This window comes from Vombatus ursinus, unplaced genomic scaffold, assembly GCF_900497805.2.
Source record: "Vombatus ursinus unplaced genomic scaffold, bare-nosed wombat genome assembly UNPS02014818.1, whole genome shotgun sequence".
Classification (NCBI taxonomy): domain Eukaryota; kingdom Metazoa; phylum Chordata; class Mammalia; order Diprotodontia; family Vombatidae; genus Vombatus; species Vombatus ursinus.
In genome coordinates, this window is record NW_020954596.1 from 2,760,399 (window position 1) to 2,778,631 (window position 18,233).

Below are 18,233 nucleotides of genomic sequence, written 5' to 3' on the forward strand. Positions count from 1 at the left end.
ACTCCAGATGCTCTATCTACTTCCCCATCTCACTGAAATGGCTAGTGCCATTTCACAGAATTCAGTTTTGATTATTTCATTGATGTTTCTATTTACATTGTTGCAATTGTGTGTGTGTGTGTGTGTGTGTGTGTGTGTGTGTGTTGCTTTCCTGGTTCTACTTACTTCACTTTGCACTAGTTCATGTAAGCCTTCCCATGCCTCTCTGTATTCATCATACCCATCATTTCTTCTAGTGCAGGAATATTCCATTCCATTTATGTCCCACTGACATAATCTTAATCCTCAAATCTGAAGTCCTCTCCTCCATCTCCGTCCTCCTTGACCTCTACAGGATTCTATGTGGCTAATCACTGCTTCCCTTCAGATTCTCTTTCCCTCCCTGGTTTTTCTTATGCCTTGGTGTTTCTCAGTGCTTATTTTGACTTATCATACTGAGCTTCTAAGCCTATATTTGGAATCATCACCAATACTTTGCCCCCCACTTCTCATGTATGGGTGTAATCCAAAACTCTTCTGAGGCATCTTCACTTCCCTTTCTATGCTTTCTTAGCCAGTTCATATATTCAACTATTCAACTACTGTCTCTGTGAAGGTGCATTAATCTAGCTCTCCTCTCTCTCCTGAGCTCTAGTCCTACATTTCCAACCTGTATGTCCCATAGGTACTTCATACTCAGTCCAAAAGAACTCATTACCTTCTCTCCTACCCATGTCCTCCCCTCCAAACTTCCCTTTTTCTGTGGAGAATACTACCATCTTTCCAGGCACCAAGATTCACAACCTGAGTCATTCTTGATTCTTCTCTTTAATTTCTTTGAAAATATCTTACATAATCTCTTCTCTTTTGACTTTCCCATCTCTTCCAATGACTCCTCCCTCCCTAAATTAGAACCTTGCTTTGTAACAAATAAATACAAGCAAGAAAACCAAATCTAAATATTGGCCATGCTTGCAAATGTATGCCTCAGTCAGCACCAATTAGTTCTATGCTGAGGGGAAAGGTATGCTTCCTCATCAAGCCTCTGAATTGGTCTCTTCATCATTTTTTTTTTCTAAAATCATATCCAACCAGTTGCCAGGTCTTAGAGATTTGACTTCCATGACACCTCTACCATCCATCCCTCTTTCTCATCTTATGAATTGTCCCAGTTCATGCCTTCATTGCCTCCGGCTGGACTATGGCAGTGAATAACCTTCTGCTTGGTCTCACCTCTCCATTCTATCCTCCTCAAGGTTTAGCTAGATTGATGTTGAAAGCACAGGTATGACTGTGACATTCCTCTGCCCAAGAAGCTTCAGAGGTTCTGTACTGGCTAGAGGATAAAATAGGAATTCCTACATCTGACATTTAAAGACCTTTACGATCTGGCTTCAGCTTACATCTTCAGGCTCATTACATATCACTCTCCTTCACGCACTACAGACACACACCTACTTGCTGTTCCTATACAGTTCATTCAATCTTCCATTATCTTTGCCAGGTTGGTCTCCCATGTTGGAACTACTATCCCTCTTCTCCTCTGCTTTTACCTAGCTTCCTTCAAAACTCAAATGAAGTGCCACCTCTTATGCAAGGCAGCCTGATCTTCCCAGTGTCCTCAAATACCAGAAATTATTTTATATTTACTTGATATGCCTAATACTGAAGAACCACTTCTGGGACCAAAGGGACTGAGGGCAGGGAGAGCTGCACCTACTCCCTCTACCAAAGGGGCCCCTCTGCTCTGGACTCAGGTACAGTCTTGGCCTCTAAAGAACAGTGTTGATTCTTTTTTCTCACACTGCGGCACAAAGTGTATTCCCTGCCCTATGAGAGAGACTAAGTGAGAGGCTGATTTGGAAGCTGTCTCTTAACTAACTCAACTTGCTTACTGCTGTCATGGGACATGGATTGGGAGTAGAGGGAGGAGCAAAGAGCCAAAGGCTTACAGTGTTACACCAAAGCAAGTTTTTCCATTGCTGGACCTTCAAATAGCAAGCCCCAAAGCTCTCACATAGTCGACTAGAAGTAGGAAGGGCAACTCTGGATCTGCTGTGTGGAATGGTCCCTACTACATACGTGTATTTTGCATTTATTTATCAGTATACATGTTGTTTTCCCAAATAGAATGTTAGCTTCTTGAGGGGAGGGACTGTTTTGTCTTTGTCTCCTCCATACCTATCATAGTGTTTTACACATAATAGTCTCTTAATAAATGCTAATTGGCTTAATTTTTGATCCTATTCTCTCCCACTTCTCATTATCAATTATCAAATCCTGTCAATTTCTACCTTTGCAATATCTCTCATATCTTCTCAGTAAATATTCTTTTTATTAAAAATAAAACCCAGCTAATTGGTTAACTAGAATGGAGTCACAATCATTGGTGGTTAAGAGTGGGGAGAATTGGCAGAGCCAAGATGGTGGAGTAAAAGCAGTGACTTACTTGAGCTCTCCCCCAAACCCCTCCAAATACCTGTAAAAATGACTCTAAACAAATTCTAGAGCAGCAGAACCCACAAAAAGACAGAGTGAAACAAATTTCCAGCCCAAGACAACCTGAATGGTTGATAGGAAAAATCTGTTGTGCCAGACTGAGAGACGAATACAGTTCAGCATGGGTCACGTAGGCAAAGATGGAGCAGGCCTCAGGAGACTGAATCACAGGCAGCTGTGGTGGTTTCCAGACTTCTCAACCCACAAATGCCAAAGACAAGTTAGAAGGTCAGTGGGAAAGATCTGGAGGCCTGGGTAAGAGAGAAGCTTGGTCCAGTCCTGTCCCTAGTGCAGCCCTGGGGCAGCAGTGGCTGCTTCTGGAGCTCTTGGCCCACAGACAGTGGGGGGATTGAGTGGCTGATTAGAGGGGGATTGCAGGGATCTCTTTGCTGGCACTGAGGCAGGTTTCTCTTGCTTTGGCCATGCTTGGATCTGGGTCCCAGTCCTGAGTGGTGGTCCTGGGGTGAGGAGGAGCACTGGCCTGGTGGAGTTTGTGGTGGCGGTAGAGAGGGAATCCTCTTCATAGTTCCAAGGCAGAAAACAGTGCTTGTGGTCACTCATAGACCAGAGCTCCTTTGATCATACCACCTTGGAAGAACTGAAAATTTACAGGTCCCTAGAAATATTTCTGAAAACAGCTACACAAAACCCCCAAAGCTTGGGACAGAACACCCTCTACACTGGAAGCAGAGCTCTACCTTAACAAAGAGTTAAAATGTCAAGTAATTGACTGGGAACATGAGCAAACAGAGGAAAAAACTTGAACTATAGAATCCTTGGTGATAAATAAAATCAAAACATACCACTAGAAGAAGACAACAAAGTCAAAGCTCCTACATCCAAAGCCTCCAAGAAAAATACGAATCAGCCCCAGGCCATAGAAGAGCTCAAAAAGGATTTTGAAAATAAAGTAAGAGAAGTAGAGGAAAAACTGGGAAGAGAAACGAGAGTGATGCAAGAAAATCATGAAAAAAGCCTTAAAAAGCAGAATTGGCCAAATGGAAATGGAGGTCCAAAAGCTCACTAAAGAAAATAATTCCTTAAAAATTAGAATGGAGCAAATGGAAGCTAATGATAGCTAATAACTCTATGAGAAATCAAGAATTTATAAGACAAAGCCAAAAGAATGAAAAAATAGAAGGCAATGTGAAATATCTCATTGGAAAAACAACTGACCTGGAAAATAGATCCAGGAGAGATAATTTAAAAATTATTAGACTACCTGAAAACCATGATCAAAAAAAGAGCCCAGATATCATCTTTCAAGAAATTGTCAAGGAAAACTTCCCTGGTATTCTTGAACCAGAGGGTAAAATAGAAATGGAAAGAATCCACCTATCTCCTCCTGAAAGAGATTCCAAAAAAAAAAAAAAAAAAAAGCTCCTAGGACTATTATAGTCAAATTCCAGAGTTCCCAGGTCAAGGAGAAAATATTGCAAGCAGCCAGAAAGAAACAATTCAAGTATTGTGGAAACACAATCAGGATAACCCAAGATTTAGCAGCTTCTACATTAAGGGATCAGAGGGCTTGGAATATGATATTCCAGAGGTCAAAGGTGCTTGGATTAAAACCAAGAATCACCTACCCAACAAAACTAAGTATAATCCTTTAGGGGGAAAAATGGATATTCAGTGAAATAGAGGGCTTTCAAGCATTCTTGATGAAAAAACTAGAACTGAATAGAAAATTTGACTTTCAAATACAAGACTCAAAAGAAGGTAAATAGGAAAGAGAAATCATAAAGGACTTATTAAAGTTGAACTGTTTACATTCCTACATGGAAAGATGATATTTGTAACTCATGAGACCTTTCTCATCATTAGGGTAGTTGGAGGCAATATATATATATATAGACAGAGGGCACAGAGTGAGTTCAGTATGAAGGGATGATATCTAAAAATAAAATTAAGGGGTGAGAGAGGATTGTACTGAAAGAAGGAGAAAGGGAGAGGTACAATGGGCTAAATTATCTCACATTAAAGAGGCAAGAAAAAGCTTTTACAGTGGAGGGAAAGAGGGAGGAGGTGAGAGGGAATGAATGAATCTTACTCTCATTGGATTTGGCTTAAGGAGGGAATAACATACACACTCAATTGAGTATGGAAATCTATCTTACCTTACAGGAAAATATGGGGGAAGGGGATAAGAGAGGGAAGGATGATAGAAGGGAGGGTAGATTGGGGGAGGGGGAAATCAGAAGCAAACACTTTTGAGGAGGGACAGGGTCAAAGGAGAGAACAGAATAAAAGGGAGGTGGGATAGGAGGAGGCACATATAGTTAGCCTTTCACAACATGACTATTATGGAAGTGTTTTGTATGGCTACACATATATAATCTATATTGAATTGCTTGCATTCTCAATGAGGGTGGGTGGAGAGGGAGGAAGGGAGAGAATTTGGAACTCAAAGTTCTAAAAACAAATGTTAAAAATTGTTTTCACATGCAATTGGGAAATAAGATATACAGGCAAAGGGGTATAGAAATCTGTCCTGCCCTACAGGAAAATAGAAGGGGAAAGGGATAAGAGAGGGGGACGACAGATTGGGTGAAGGAGTATTCAGAATGCACACTGTCTTGGGGTGGGGGAAAAGGAGCGATGAGGACAAAATTTGGAACTCAAAAATCTTGTGGAAGTGAATACTGAAAACTAAAAATAAATTAATAAAAAAGAGTGGGGAGAACTCACTAGAGTGGAGGTTTGAGCTGATGGCATTAGAGGAGATAACCCTCAACTCGTCTAGGATACCCTAAGAACCCTGAGGGAGAAATGTAGCCTTGCTTTGGGAAGCCCAACCTTCTAGCATGCATGTCATTTGGGAGAGTAAGTCTGGAGTCTCACTTCAAGAGAAAACAAACTGAACCATTGGTGACCATAAGTTGCTCTCAGTGCTCTCAGTACTCATCTCCCAAATTCAGGTACCACTCTGGCAATAACTCAAGAACATGGTATTACTTTGGTCTATGTTACCTGATCACCTTTAATATCTTCACCAAATCAAAAATCTTTCCTAAATTGTGTGAAAGTCCATGTGAATTTTGAGACAGAATGATTTTTATTTACATCATATAAATCCACATGGATAGACATAAATCAACTGCTTTCAGATTTACAGCCCCAAAATATCATTCAATCTTTTCTCTGCACTTCTGCAATTCTTGCAATTTCTGCAAATTGGCCAATTTACTCTGATCAGAAACTCCAAGAGATGCACAACAATGGCCCCTCAGTGTAGTCCTGTGGCCATGCAATGTCCTCTTCAAACTGACTAAAGCCAGAGAATAGCCTTGCAAGGAAAAACCTGGTGAATGCCCTTTTGACCATTATAGCAGACTATTAGAGATTATAAAAAAAAAAAAAAAAGAAAGTTCTGGTAGCTAGACCAGAGAATCCATCCAAACTAATGTTGTTACAAAGCTTCACACTGGCCCCTAAAACACTGTGTCTCAGGGACTTCTAAATATTGTTATAGGATGAAAAGCAAAACCTATTTCTGAAATCACTGCAGTATCAATAAACCCTTAAAAGCCAGGAAGCAGCAAAAAATTTACCCAGGCCAGACTCAGGCCAAACTCTGCAAATAAAAGGCCACTATCAACTCCCTGGAGACACAATATAGTCATTTAGTCAACAAGCATTTATTAAGCACCTACTCCATGCCAGGAATTGTGCAAAGCACTGTAAACTAGTGTAGAAGGGAAACAATTCTCCACTTTCAAGAGAAATATCCATCCTTCTCTTCTCAGTTTCCCAACTTGAGAGAAAAAGACTACAGAAGAAAAGTCTTTGCTGGGTCATTTCTACCAGTCATTTCTTTCTGCAATAGGAATTGCTCAAATAACCTGAAAATTGCTGCTTAGAGACCGTCACAGTCAAAAAAGGAATGCTGAAACAATACAAGTGATAACAGTACTTTCTCTTATTCCTTCTATAGAAGGACAGAATGGAATCCAGCATAGACAGTTTAATATTTAATTTGTGTTTATCTGTTACATAGATTGAATGCCACACAAATGTTGCCTTTAGTGTGGGATTTGGGACATGCTAAAACCTAGCTCCTAATTAAATTGGATCATTTAAAGAATTAAGGTGAATGTACATCATGTGGATGTGGATGTGGCCCGGGCCTGATAGGGGAGGCTGAGGCTGGTGAGTCACATGGGCTCTGAATTCTGAGCTGCAATGGGATTAAAGTCAATCCACACTAAATCTGGCACCAACATACAGAACCCCCAGGAGTAGATAGCTACCAGGAAGGGCAAATTGGCCCAGGTGAGAATTGAAGAAGGTCAAAGCTTTGAGGTTGAATCAGTGCTGAGATGGGGTCTGTCCATGGCTGCTGCAACAGCAGCCTAGTGCAGATGGGAAGACCCAGTCTCTAAAGAAAAAAGACATGGATTTTTCAGTAATGAAACTTTCTTAAGTTATCCCTGATCACACTTATTTTTTCTACTTCTTGATCTGGTCAGTAATGAAGAAGGGAAAAACCAGAAAAATATAAACATGCTAAAGGGAAAAAAAATAACATTTCTGATTCCTGCAATCCAAAAAAGATTAAGTGATTTGCCCAGGATCACACAGCTAGTAAGTGACTGAACCCAGATTTGAACTCAGGAAGAGGAGTCTTCCTGGCTCCATTCCTGGTGCCCTACTCACTGGGCCACCTAGTATCCTTTAAAGCAATGATGCTACAGTCCCTGAACTTGACTTTTATTTTCAAATTTTGATAACTATATTTTGGTAGATTTGATTTGCCTTGTGGTCATATGTACTTTATTTTATTCACGTAAAAACATTGTTCTGAGAAGACCCTAGACTTCATCTGACTGTTAACAGGATCCTTTTTTAAATGTCTGTCACCTGAGCTTCTGAAGTGGTTCCTGAAGGTCTCCCCAGCCCTGGTCTCCAGTCCCAGGCCATTCCCAAGAAGGGAGAAGATGGAAAGGAGGCATAGTTCATAGCTGCCAACTTTGCCAAGGCATCTGGAAAGCCCTTCCATAGTCCCCTCTCCTCAGGGGCCTGGGTCTATGGCCAGGAAAATACCTTGTTTTCTAGGACTCCTTTTAATCCAGGAGGTGGTGACTCAAAGAGTGTGTGGGGTGGGGAATCAACATTGAGAATGATCTGGAGGAAATAAGTCCAGAGAATTTAAAGAAATCACTGGACAGCCCCAAGAACACGGACATTCTCACAGGTATAGAGCAGCTAGGTAAAACAATAGAGAAAGGGTTGGACCTGGGGTCAGGGCAGCCTTAGTTCTATTCCTGCTTCAGACACTTACCAACTGAGTGACCCTGAACAAGTCACTAAACTTCAGTCTACCTCAGTTTCCTCATGGGTATTCTAATAGCACCTATCTCACAAGATAGTGAAGATAAAAAGATATTTGTAAAGTATTTCAGAAATCTTACTATTATAATTAAATGCACATACATAGAGAAAGGGAGAAGATCTGGACATACACATTATAATTCTGCTCCTACAGGTAGTGAATGACACACTCAAAGGTCAATCAAGAGCCCCGAGTCCAACAGAAGTTCAGACATCAGCAAACATCTGAACACCTGCACAGCACATGCACAGAGGTGCACACATGTCCACAGGTCACACACACAGGCAGGCAGGCTCTGAGCCTGAGCCTTGAATCACCAGGATAGAATTCTCTTCCTGCTTAGGGTTCATGGAGATACACTTGGGAGATGTAGGAGGGGTTAGGGGGAGGGAGAGGAAAGAGGCTGCTTCATCGTGGCAGTCTCCAAGGGGATAATGTTGGGGTATAAATAAGCAGCTGAAAGCCCTAAAGCCAAAAACCAGGGACAGCTCAGTGCAACAAAGCAACCACAGCCAGAGCCCAGCCTCCAGACCTGCTACCAAGATGCCAGACTCCAGGCTGCTGGCCTGCTTCCTCTGCCTTCTCACTTCCACCTCTGCCTGCTACTTTCAGAACTGTCCAAGGGGAGGCAAGCGCTCCCTGTCTGACACTGAGATGAGACAGGTATGGCTGGGTCAGGGTACTGCCTGTGAGTGGCATGAAATGGCATTGCTGGGACTTCGCTTAGAAACCACTAGCTTCTCTGGGAGCAGAGAAGAACCCTGGGCTTGACTGGACCTCCGGTATTCCTAGAGCAGTTTGTCTGATGTGTGAAGAGGCTCATAAAAGACAGGAGTGCACAGTGAAGCAAGGATTAGAGGGGTAAGGGAGAGAAGGGAGCATGAGGTAGAGAGAGGGACATAGGATGAGGGTTAGAGGAAAGCACACAGATAGAAAAGGAAAGAGGCAAAAGGAAGCAGAGAGGTAACATTGGAGATATTCAGGCAGAGATTGTATGTCCTCTTGTTGGCGATGAAGTAGAGGGACTTCTTTAGTGGGTAAAGTCCAGCCCCAATGGGAGAAGGGAGGCAAGGGACTTTTCTGTCACCCTCTATTTCTGATGGGCTAAGCCTTTCAGCTCACCAAAGATAGGATTTTCAACATCCATTTTAAGCCCACAAGTTACTTTCTGAGCCACATTAGGGGAAAGAAATGGAGTGAGAATCTTTGTCCTAAAGCTCTCCAGTAAAAGGAGTAGCAACTCAGCCTAATTTTGTTCCCTTCCAGACTTCCTTCAAAAGATCTGTAATCTCCTTGATTGTAGGACACACTCTAACAATGCAGATCACAGCCCCCTCTATACTCCTTGTCCATGTCATCCCAAAAGATAGTTCATAGGGCTTTACCTAAAATGTTGGGCTTTTCCCTTGAAGTCTTTTGGCATTGTGTGGGTATGAGTGCAAACTGAGGGCTCTTTCAAGCTAGAGTGATTAACACCTCCTCCTCTACTAGATATCTTACCATCTCCTACTTTTCTTACCTCTTCCCTTCTATTCAGTTTTCAGAGAAACTGGAGAAAATCTGGTCTTGTCTTCACCACCAAAGTAGTACCTGCTGAGCATATGAAAGATGTGCTTTCCTCCCTCAGCCTTTCCTGTCCAAGTGCTCAGTGCCTCATTTAGAATTGTTGCAGGGAGGGACCAGTTTCTTTGTGCCATGTGCCTCTAGATCTAGAAGATGAAGATTGGTTGCTTCAGCACCCTGGCCAGCAACTAGAGGAAGCTAAACAGTTTCTCTTCCTCCTTTCCCAGCCCCTCTCCCTTTCTCTCTCACTTGTCCAGTCCATCTTTCAATATTTCATCAAGGTGGGAAAGCCCAGGGTCAGTTTCCAGTGAGCTGAGAGGGCTGCAGGGGCAGAAAAGAGGTGACTGAGCAACTCCTTCCTAGGTGAAAAAGGAAGGCTAGAAAGACAGGCTTTGCTGAGCACAATGCAGGTAGCTGGGTGAGTAGACTGGGAGAGGAAAACACAGAACCCCAAACTTGAATTCCTGCAGACAGATCTTTTGAGGAAGGAGCAAGTCCTACATGGGTTAGGCAGAGTCCCTGGGAGACAATTGAAGAGAACAGGAAGAAGGGAATAGGAAAGAGGAGGATAGAACAGAAAAAAAGAAGAGAAGAAAGATTAGAGAGGCAGGGAGAGGAAAAGAGTATTGGGGGAAAGAAAAGCGAGGAGGATGAGGATGGGAGGAGAAAGAAGGAAGAAGGTAGAAGGGGAGAAGGAAGGAGAGAACAGTAGAAAGGAAGAGGAGAGGAAAAGATTAAAGGAAGCAGAAGAGAGAAGGAGGAAGGGAGAAGACAGAGAAAGTGGGAATGTGGCAGGGCATTAAAGGAAGAGTAAGGGAAAAGAGAAGAGGAGAGAATGGGAAGAATTGAGGAAAAGGGAAGGTGACATGTATGAAAGGTGGGGGGAAAATGGATACTCTCTTGTAGGGGATAAAGATTATATATTTGCTCACCCTAAACCTTGCTCCTCCCTGCAGTGTCTCACCTGTGGTCCTAGGAGCCAAGGGCGTTGCTTTGGGCCCAGCATCTGCTGTGGAGATGAATTAGGCTGCTATATGGGCACTGCTGAGAGCCTGAGGTGCCAGGAAGAGAGCTACCTGCCCTCTCCCTGCCAGTCTGGCCAGAAACCTTGTGGGAATGGAGGACACTGTGCTGCTGCTGGGATCTGCTGCAATGCTGGTAATATATATATAGCCCAGTCTTCTGATCATCCCGAGAAGGTTTTTTTTTTAAGTTCCTTAGTTTTTTGAGAAGAAAATTATTTCCTTTTTAGCTTCTTCCAGTCATTTTTGAAATGTTGCTGCTTGCTTCATAATTGATAACATTGCTGCTTACTTGCATGAAGCATTGAATGAATTGATTTTAATTTTCTTCATATGCTATTTACTGGTCAGAATGTCATAGTGGATAGAGAGCTGACCTCAGATTCAGAAAGACTTGGGCCCAAGTTTTGCCCCTGATACATAGGAGCTGTGTGACCCTGGACAAGTCATTTACCTTGTCAGTGGCCCAGGAAGCTTTCTAAGACTTTAAGTTACACTGTAGGTGCCAATCTGCACTTGGAGAAGTTCCTCACTGGCAGCTCCCCATGACAATGAAATCTGAAGTCTAGTGAAAAATTGATGGTGTGTGCTGTTTAGTTATCACTATCTGTATTTGTGTAGCTGTTTAATTGTTTTTGTTTTTATAATTTGTTCCCTCGTCCTGCATGCTTACTTGCTTCCTCTTGTGTTATTGATTTGCTGAATACAATTTTCACTAAAGATGATCAAAACAGAGGCCACATTTTTAGAACAATGGCATGAAGCATTGTATAGTAAACCACAAAGAGATATTTGATTCTTAGGGGTAGATCCTGGGTCTCAAAATAGCATGCAAATATCAAAATGAGGGATAAAAGATTTGAGGAGATGTTCAGTAACAAATTGCAAGAGGGTTTTTGTATTTCATGTATGCATTCTTGTGTGTGTGTGTGTGTGTGTGTGTGTGTGTGAATTACCTGATCATTCCAAAATTTCTCATGTAGTGACAGAAGGAAATAGTACCTAAAGATGGATCACTAGATCCCCCTACCTCTATTTATTTATTTTTTGGTGAGGCCACTGGGGGTTAAGTGACTTGCCCAGAGTCACATAGCTGGTGAGTGTTATGAGTGTGAGGCTGGATTTGAACTCAGGTCCTCCTAACTTCAGGGCCAGTGCTCTATCCACTGTGCCACCTAGCTGACCCCCTCCCCCTCTAGAAGAGAAGAATCTGATGTTATAAAATCAGAAACCTCAGTAGGGAGAGAGAGCTTGCCCATGGACAAGCTGAAAAGTTTGCTTATGTTGGGAAAAGATTCTTTCTCTCCAGATAGTGTGGGCTTTGATCTCCCAGTCCACAGGTGATCAGAAAAGGACCCATGTCCTTGTGATCATTTTCCCCTAAGTCTTCTATTCACTTTACTGGATAAAACTTCATAGCATAGGAGAGATAAAAGTTTGGATTGACTGTGCAACTGCAACCCTATGGTATTGTCAAGCACCCAAGATGGTAAATAAAACAAAAAATAAGGGGTGGGGGTGAAATCTGATGGAAATCATGAAAGAAAATAGCAAGGGAAAGCAAAAAAAATTGTGTGCAGTATGAGGAAGGACAATTCTGAAATCATATTGAGAGGGATGTAGTTTTTTTTTTAAAGATATTTAGAATGGCCCTTTGTGTGTGAGGGGGGGCAGGATGGATGGGTGGGTGGGGTGTCTACTAGTTTAGTGGGTACCATTCAGTATGAAAGGAAAAAAATATTGTGATGTGGGTGAATAATCTACTACAGAGGCTTCTAGAAAGAGGAAGAGTACATCAGAAAGCAGAGAGGGTCAGGTTGGAATGAGTGGGTAGAGCTCTTTGACACCATCACGTACTGTTGTATATGTGGTATATAGTCTAATGACTATTCAGAGAGAAGATAAGCAGCTAAAGTATGAGCAGTTGATGAAAAGAAGGAAACAGAGGCTTGGACTGAGTTTCCAAAGACTGGTCCAGCTCAGGAAGGTGGAACCTTAACTACCTCTAGAACAGCTCCTTCAGTGCGGACCACAGAAGCAAAGCCAGAGGACACAGAGGGCCATTCAGACTGGAAGGCAAGGGCCTACAGAAGCTGACTGAGCCATAGAGATGAGAACACAAAGATCCTACTGGGAAAAGGATGGAGTCAGGGAGCCAGAGGCCAGAGAAGTTCGGCACTGGCTAAGGCAGAACTTCCCTCTGCTGCACATATTGATCAGATGGCCACTCATGTGTATCTATATTGAGTACATTTGAGAGGACAATGCAGGCTTGTTTCCCAGGAGGTGATTTCCCCACCTTCAGGAAACAAGGATAGTGGTCAAGGACAGAAGTCACCTGAGATGACACCCCCCGAAAAAAAACCCCCCAAAAATCTGAAGCCTGTTCTGGTTATTAGTTTTTGTCAAGGGACAGTGAAGCCTGAAGACATGGGGTGTCCTTGTCTGCTAGGCAGTGCATCCAAATGACCATTGTATTGCAGTCATTTTATTTCAGACATTTGAGGAAAGCCCTCAAGAGGGCAGGCAATGTGTGGGAGGAGGTGTGCACAGGCACATGTGGGGTGCTGATAATTATAATCACTGACATCTTCATAGCACTTACATATACTATCTCATTTGAGTCTCACAATGGCCCTGGGAGGTTGGTAATACAGGTCTTGCTAACCCCATCTTGCAGGTGAGGACATAGAAGCCAAAAGAAGTTTATTGACTCCCCCAGGGCCACACAGCTAGGGTCAATGGCAGGAATTGAACCCAGGTCTTACCAGACTCCCAAATCAGAAGTCTTTCCACGATATAGCATTGAATCTCAAAAAACAACATACCAGACTAGAGGGAGAAATATGTGCTCAGGAGTGAGCTGGGAGGTCTGTGTTAACCTCCTGACTCTCCTCAACAGTACTAGACTACAGGCAGCTAGGTGGTGCAGTGGATAGAGCACCAGCCCTGAAGTCAGGAGGACCTGAGTTCAAATCCAGCCTCAGACCAAACACTTGACACTTACTAGCTGTGTGACCCTGGACAAGTCACTTAACCCCAATTGCCTAAAACAAAACAAACAAACCAAAAAACCAGTACTAAACTGTAAGTTTCCTGAAGCAGGGATCTTATGTCATCTCAATATGGTATTTCCTCCAGTGGCCAGCATGGGGCTCCATCTTTCAGATGGAGCCTTTCAATTGGTTTGTGGAATGTGGAATGTTCAACTGAAAGGTGCTTGCAACAGTGTCTTGAGTCCTGAACATACTTGGATAAATCAATCCACTTTGAAGTGGGGCTAAATGGAATCCCAGGGACTCACCCACCCTGGGAGTGGTCACTGGAATTAGGGTTATTAGGGCTTGGCCCTGGGACAGTTTGTCCTAACAGATAAGGAGAGAGTCCTCCCTTCCCCCCAGCCACCTTCTTTGTCTTCTTGCTTCTGGCCACCATCCCACCTCAGATGTCCTGAACTAATTCAGGAAAATAATGCAGCCTCCTAGGCCTACTTCATTTACCCTCTTTTTAACTGCATGGCCTGACTTCATAGAACTCCATGTTCTGAGTTTTTTCCTTTGCTGTTCCCACAGAGAGCTGTATGATGGAACCAACCTGCTGGGACGAGACTGGCAGCCAGAGGAGGGCAAAGGCCAGTGAGAAGAGCAGTTGGACCCAGCTGGATGGGCCAGCCAGTGCCTTCCTGCTGCACCAAGTGCAGAGGGCTGGTCAGCACATGGGGGAACTGCAGCCTCCCAAAGAGGAAACTATCTACTGATGATTCCCTTGAGGAACAGTTCCTCTCTCCAGCATGCCACCCTCTCCCTCCCCCCCCCCCACTCCAAGTGTTTTTAGAAAATAAAGGTCTTGAGTTGTGCTGGGCTCTTTGGCTCTGTCTTGTAATGTGGGGGCAGGGTGAGGTGGCAGGGAAGCTCTGTGGAAGAAGAGGCTTTCCCTTCATTGCAGATCTTCGGGCAGAATCTCTGCTGTATTTCTGTTCAGTCAATTAATAACAAGCATTTTCTAAACACCTAAAAGTCTCTTAACCCTCCTGAGCTTCATTGTTCTCATTGGTACAATGAAGGGGCTGGGCTAGGTGACCTTTGAGGTCCCTTCCAGCTCTAATTCATGATCCTTTGGTACTAGGACCACTGTGTGCCAGCTCCTGGAATGCAAAGATAAAAATGAAACAATCCCTGAGCTCAAGCAACTGGCCCTGAGTTCAAAGCCAACCTCAGATACTTACTGGCTGTGTGACCCTAGGCAAGTCTCCTCACCTTTTTCCTCATCTGAAAAATGGAGATAATAATAATAGCACCTACTTCCCAGGATTGTTGTGAGAGTCAAATCACATAATATTTTAAAGAGCTTAGTACAGTGCCTGCACATAGTAGGCACTCAATAAATGCTTATTCTCTTTCTTTCTCTTCTGTGGTCCCCAACCACCCAGTTCTCATGTAAAAAGAAATACTTGAACTGAATTTTGAGACTCTAAGGGGCAGAGGTGAGAACACAGTATATTCCAAGCATTGAAGCCAGCTTGTAGAAAGCCACAAAGATGGGAAATGGAATAGCATGTGTGAGGAACAGAAAGCCAGTCTGGCTGAACCATAGAGTGAGTGAAAGGGATTAATATGTATTAAGCCTGGAAATGTAGGTTGCTGATAGGTTGTGAAGGACCTAAATACAAAGAGAGTTGGCACTTTGGTGCTGAAAACAATGAAAAGCCATTGTTCCTGCAACTGAGTCAGAAGCCTCCATTAGGAATGCTGTTTTGTCAGTTGTGGAGAGGATGGGTCAGAAATGAGAAAGACTGGAGCCAGGAAGACCAATGAAGAGGCTGTTGCAATGGTCCCAATGAGAGATGATGAGGTCTGGAAGTATGCTGGTTGTGGTATGAGGAGAGTAAAAGGGATTCAAGAGACGTTGTGAGGGTATAATAACCGAAATTTGGCAACTCATTGGCTCTGTGTGTGTGTGTGTGTGTGTGTGTGTGTGTGTGTAGGTCTCTCCTACAGGAGGAGTCAGGGATGAATCTAAGGTTTCTAACCCGGGTCATGGTTAGGATGCAGTACCTTCAAAAGGTTTAGAAAAGTTAAGAAAAGTTAAGTGGGGGGTAGGGGGAAGCTGAGTTCTATTTGAGGAATTCCTTGTTTGAGATATCTATAGGATTCCCAGGTGGAAATTTCCAAGTCTGTAATGCAAGACTGAACTTCAGGATATATGCATACATATAAATATATGTATATGAGCACATACATATACAAATATATTTATATGTGTCTTTATATATAGTGTATATAATATATTTATGTATGGGTATCACTAAGGTTAACCCCTCAATTATATGTGTGTATACATACACACATGTACATATACATAGGTATAGGGGAAGTACACAGGCATCCTAGCTCCCATTAGAGCACATATCCTCCCCTCCAGTCTGATAATTATTCTAGCTCTAGCATAGAAATGATTTTCAAGGGAATGATCATTGAATCTGTAGTGGCACCAAAAGAAGAAAGAAAAAGATGAAAATTAGGTCCAGGATAAATCCTGGACTGGAGTATTGATGATGATAAAGTAAAGGAGAAGGATCAATCAGATAGATAAGAGGAGAAACAAGAGAGAGCAGTGTCACCAAAACCTAAAGGAGAGAATGATAATGTTGTTGGCTATCCTCTACACCTGCAGAGGGAAAGAAGTGGATGAGAACTGAGAAAAGACCATGTGGTTTGGCAGGTAAAATATCTTTGGAAACTTTGGAAGCAGAAGTTTCAGCTGAATGTTAAGGTCAAAAGCAAATAACAAGAGGTTGAGAAAAGAATGAGGTGAAAGGAAAAGGAGTCAAGGGGTGTTGACAAATTTTTTTTTAGGCCATTGGCTATGAAAGGACTGGCTTGGATTAAATTGCATGGAGGTCCCTCCTAGCTCTGAGATTCTGTGATTCTTCAAAAGTGCCTTCAATTCCTCTCCTCTTTTTTTTTATTCCTCCTCCATTTCTTAGCATCATCATTCATTCTCTTTGCCTCTTCATTGGTCACATATGGTCTTCACTAAGAATGGCCCTTCCATTATCCCATTACTTCCCACCTCTTCTGGTAGGAGCTTGCTTCCAAAATCATCCAATTTTCCACTCCTTTCTCTCCTTCTCCACATCCTACCCAGTGACTCTATCCCTTGATCCTTCTAAGCTCCCACCCCAACTCACTTTCACCAGACGCAGAAAGTTGGAGCATAGACAATCCCATTCTGGATTCTGAGTAGAGGTGGCAGATTAGATTAGATCTCTAACCAAACCTGGAGTCATGAAGAGGAACTAGAAATTAGGGTCCAGAGGGACTGAGAGGAAAATATAATGGATGGAGTTAGGGCTTCAAGGGAAATGCTCCTGTTGGCCTTTGAAGGCACCCTGTCATGTGCATGTTCTTCTGAATGATTGTCCTTTGTCCCTCTATTCCCCTTTCTGTTGTCCCTTAGTCCCCCTGTCCTCTATCACTTTGGGTCCTCTCTCCTCCCTCCTCTATCCCCCAATTCTCCACCTCCTATGCCCATTTATTTCTCTGTCTTCTTTGTCATTTGGTTCTGCTGCCCTCTCTGCCCTTCTGTCCTCATTCAGTTCCTTCTGGTCATCTTCCCCTTTGCCTTTTTGTCCTCCAAGACTTCATCCCCTCCGGCACTTGTTTTTCCGTGCTCTCCTCCCTCCCTATGTCTGCCCTGTCCCTGTTCCCTTCATCCCTCTGTTGTTCTGTTCTCTTGATTCATCCTTTGTCTTTGTCTCCCTCTTCCTCTTCCCTCAGTTTACCTCCCCTTTGCTTTTATCTTTCATCCCTCTGTCAATATCCTTTTCTTTTCTCCAGCTAAACAACCTCAGTTATTTCAAGGATTCTCCAGTCATCTCACCATCCTGGTTCATTTATTTATTCACTCAACCACTTTAAAGTACCTATTGTGTGCTAGGAACTGAAGAAGATACAAAGGTTCTCTTCTTCATTAACCTCCATTCTTTCCTCTGGGCTCAGAGAGAACTGAGAGTGGATCCTTGTCTTCCTAGGAGTGAATCAGGTCCAGCTGCATCCAAATCCCTGGGAGACCCTTCTCTTGGGGACAGCTCCTTCTCTGTCTTGAATCCAACTTTTCTACCAGTCTGTGCTTCTCTTGTTGTCAGGCCTGAGTCCTGGCCCAAGCCCACAATTCCCCTGGACCTTAATTTCCCAATCCCTGGACACCCCATCTCCTGAGGAAGGCAGTCTTTGATAAAGGGGAGGGAGCTAAGGACTGGGTCTCTGGAGTCCACTGTCTGGGAGCACCTTCCCTCTCTGGACTTTGGCTTCTGCTTTCCTAGGAGGAGACAGATGGAGCAGGCTGTCTCTTGCTCTGAGAAAGACAGGCAGGCCTTTCATCCAAGAAGTGGCCCTGGGACCAGCTCCTCTCGATCTGGAAAAAGACCAAGAGAAGAGGGGGGACTTTTGGAGGGAAGTGTGGAAGTGGGGGAGTAAAAAGGGCTGCTGGCCTGCAGGCTCAGAGCTTAGAGTCAAGAATTAATTGGAAGTTCATTTAGGGTAATGAACTGCCCCTAATGAGGGCAGAGCCCCAGTTCTGGCCCCGAGCTCGGCCCTGACCAGACAACCCGACCCCGTGCCCCAGCCCGACCCGGCTAAATGAGGCGGCACTGGTGGCACTCACTTCCCGCTGACCGGGCGTGAGCTTCCAAGCGGCTGCCACCTTAGGCCTCTGGCTCCGGGGCATAAATAAACCCAGCGCAGGGCAGGGAGCTCAGAGCCCCGGGAAGGAAGATCAGCCTCGGGCACCCGGGCCTCAGCCTAACCAATCCAGCCTCTGAGACAGTCAGCTTCACC

At 43.7% G+C, this 18,233-nt stretch overlaps 1 protein-coding gene across 1 annotated transcript; it reads left to right on the forward strand.

The window, feature by feature from the left end:
- The first annotated feature begins 7,970 nt into the window (after positions 1-7,970).
- LOC114023692 (vasopressin-neurophysin 2-like) lies at positions 7,971-14,152 on the forward strand. The gene is made up of 4 exons (XM_027836465.1): positions 7,971-7,985; positions 8,267-8,473; positions 10,330-10,531; positions 13,968-14,152. Exons 1-4 carry the CDS (start codon positions 7,971-7,973, stop codon positions 14,150-14,152), a joined length of 609 nt encoding a protein of 202 aa, XP_027692266.1.
- The last annotated feature ends 4,081 nt before the right edge of the window (positions 14,153-18,233 follow it).

Excerpts from the sequence above, each read along its gene's own strand:
- LOC114023692 (XM_027836465.1), top strand. Across the intron at positions 8,474-10,329 it reads CTGACACTGAGATGAGACAG|TGTCTCACCTGTGGTCCTAG; the intron begins GTATGGCTGGGT and ends TCCTCCCTGCAG. Across the intron at positions 10,532-13,967 it reads TGGGATCTGCTGCAATGCTG|AGAGCTGTATGATGGAACCA; the intron begins GTAATATATATA and ends CTGTTCCCACAG.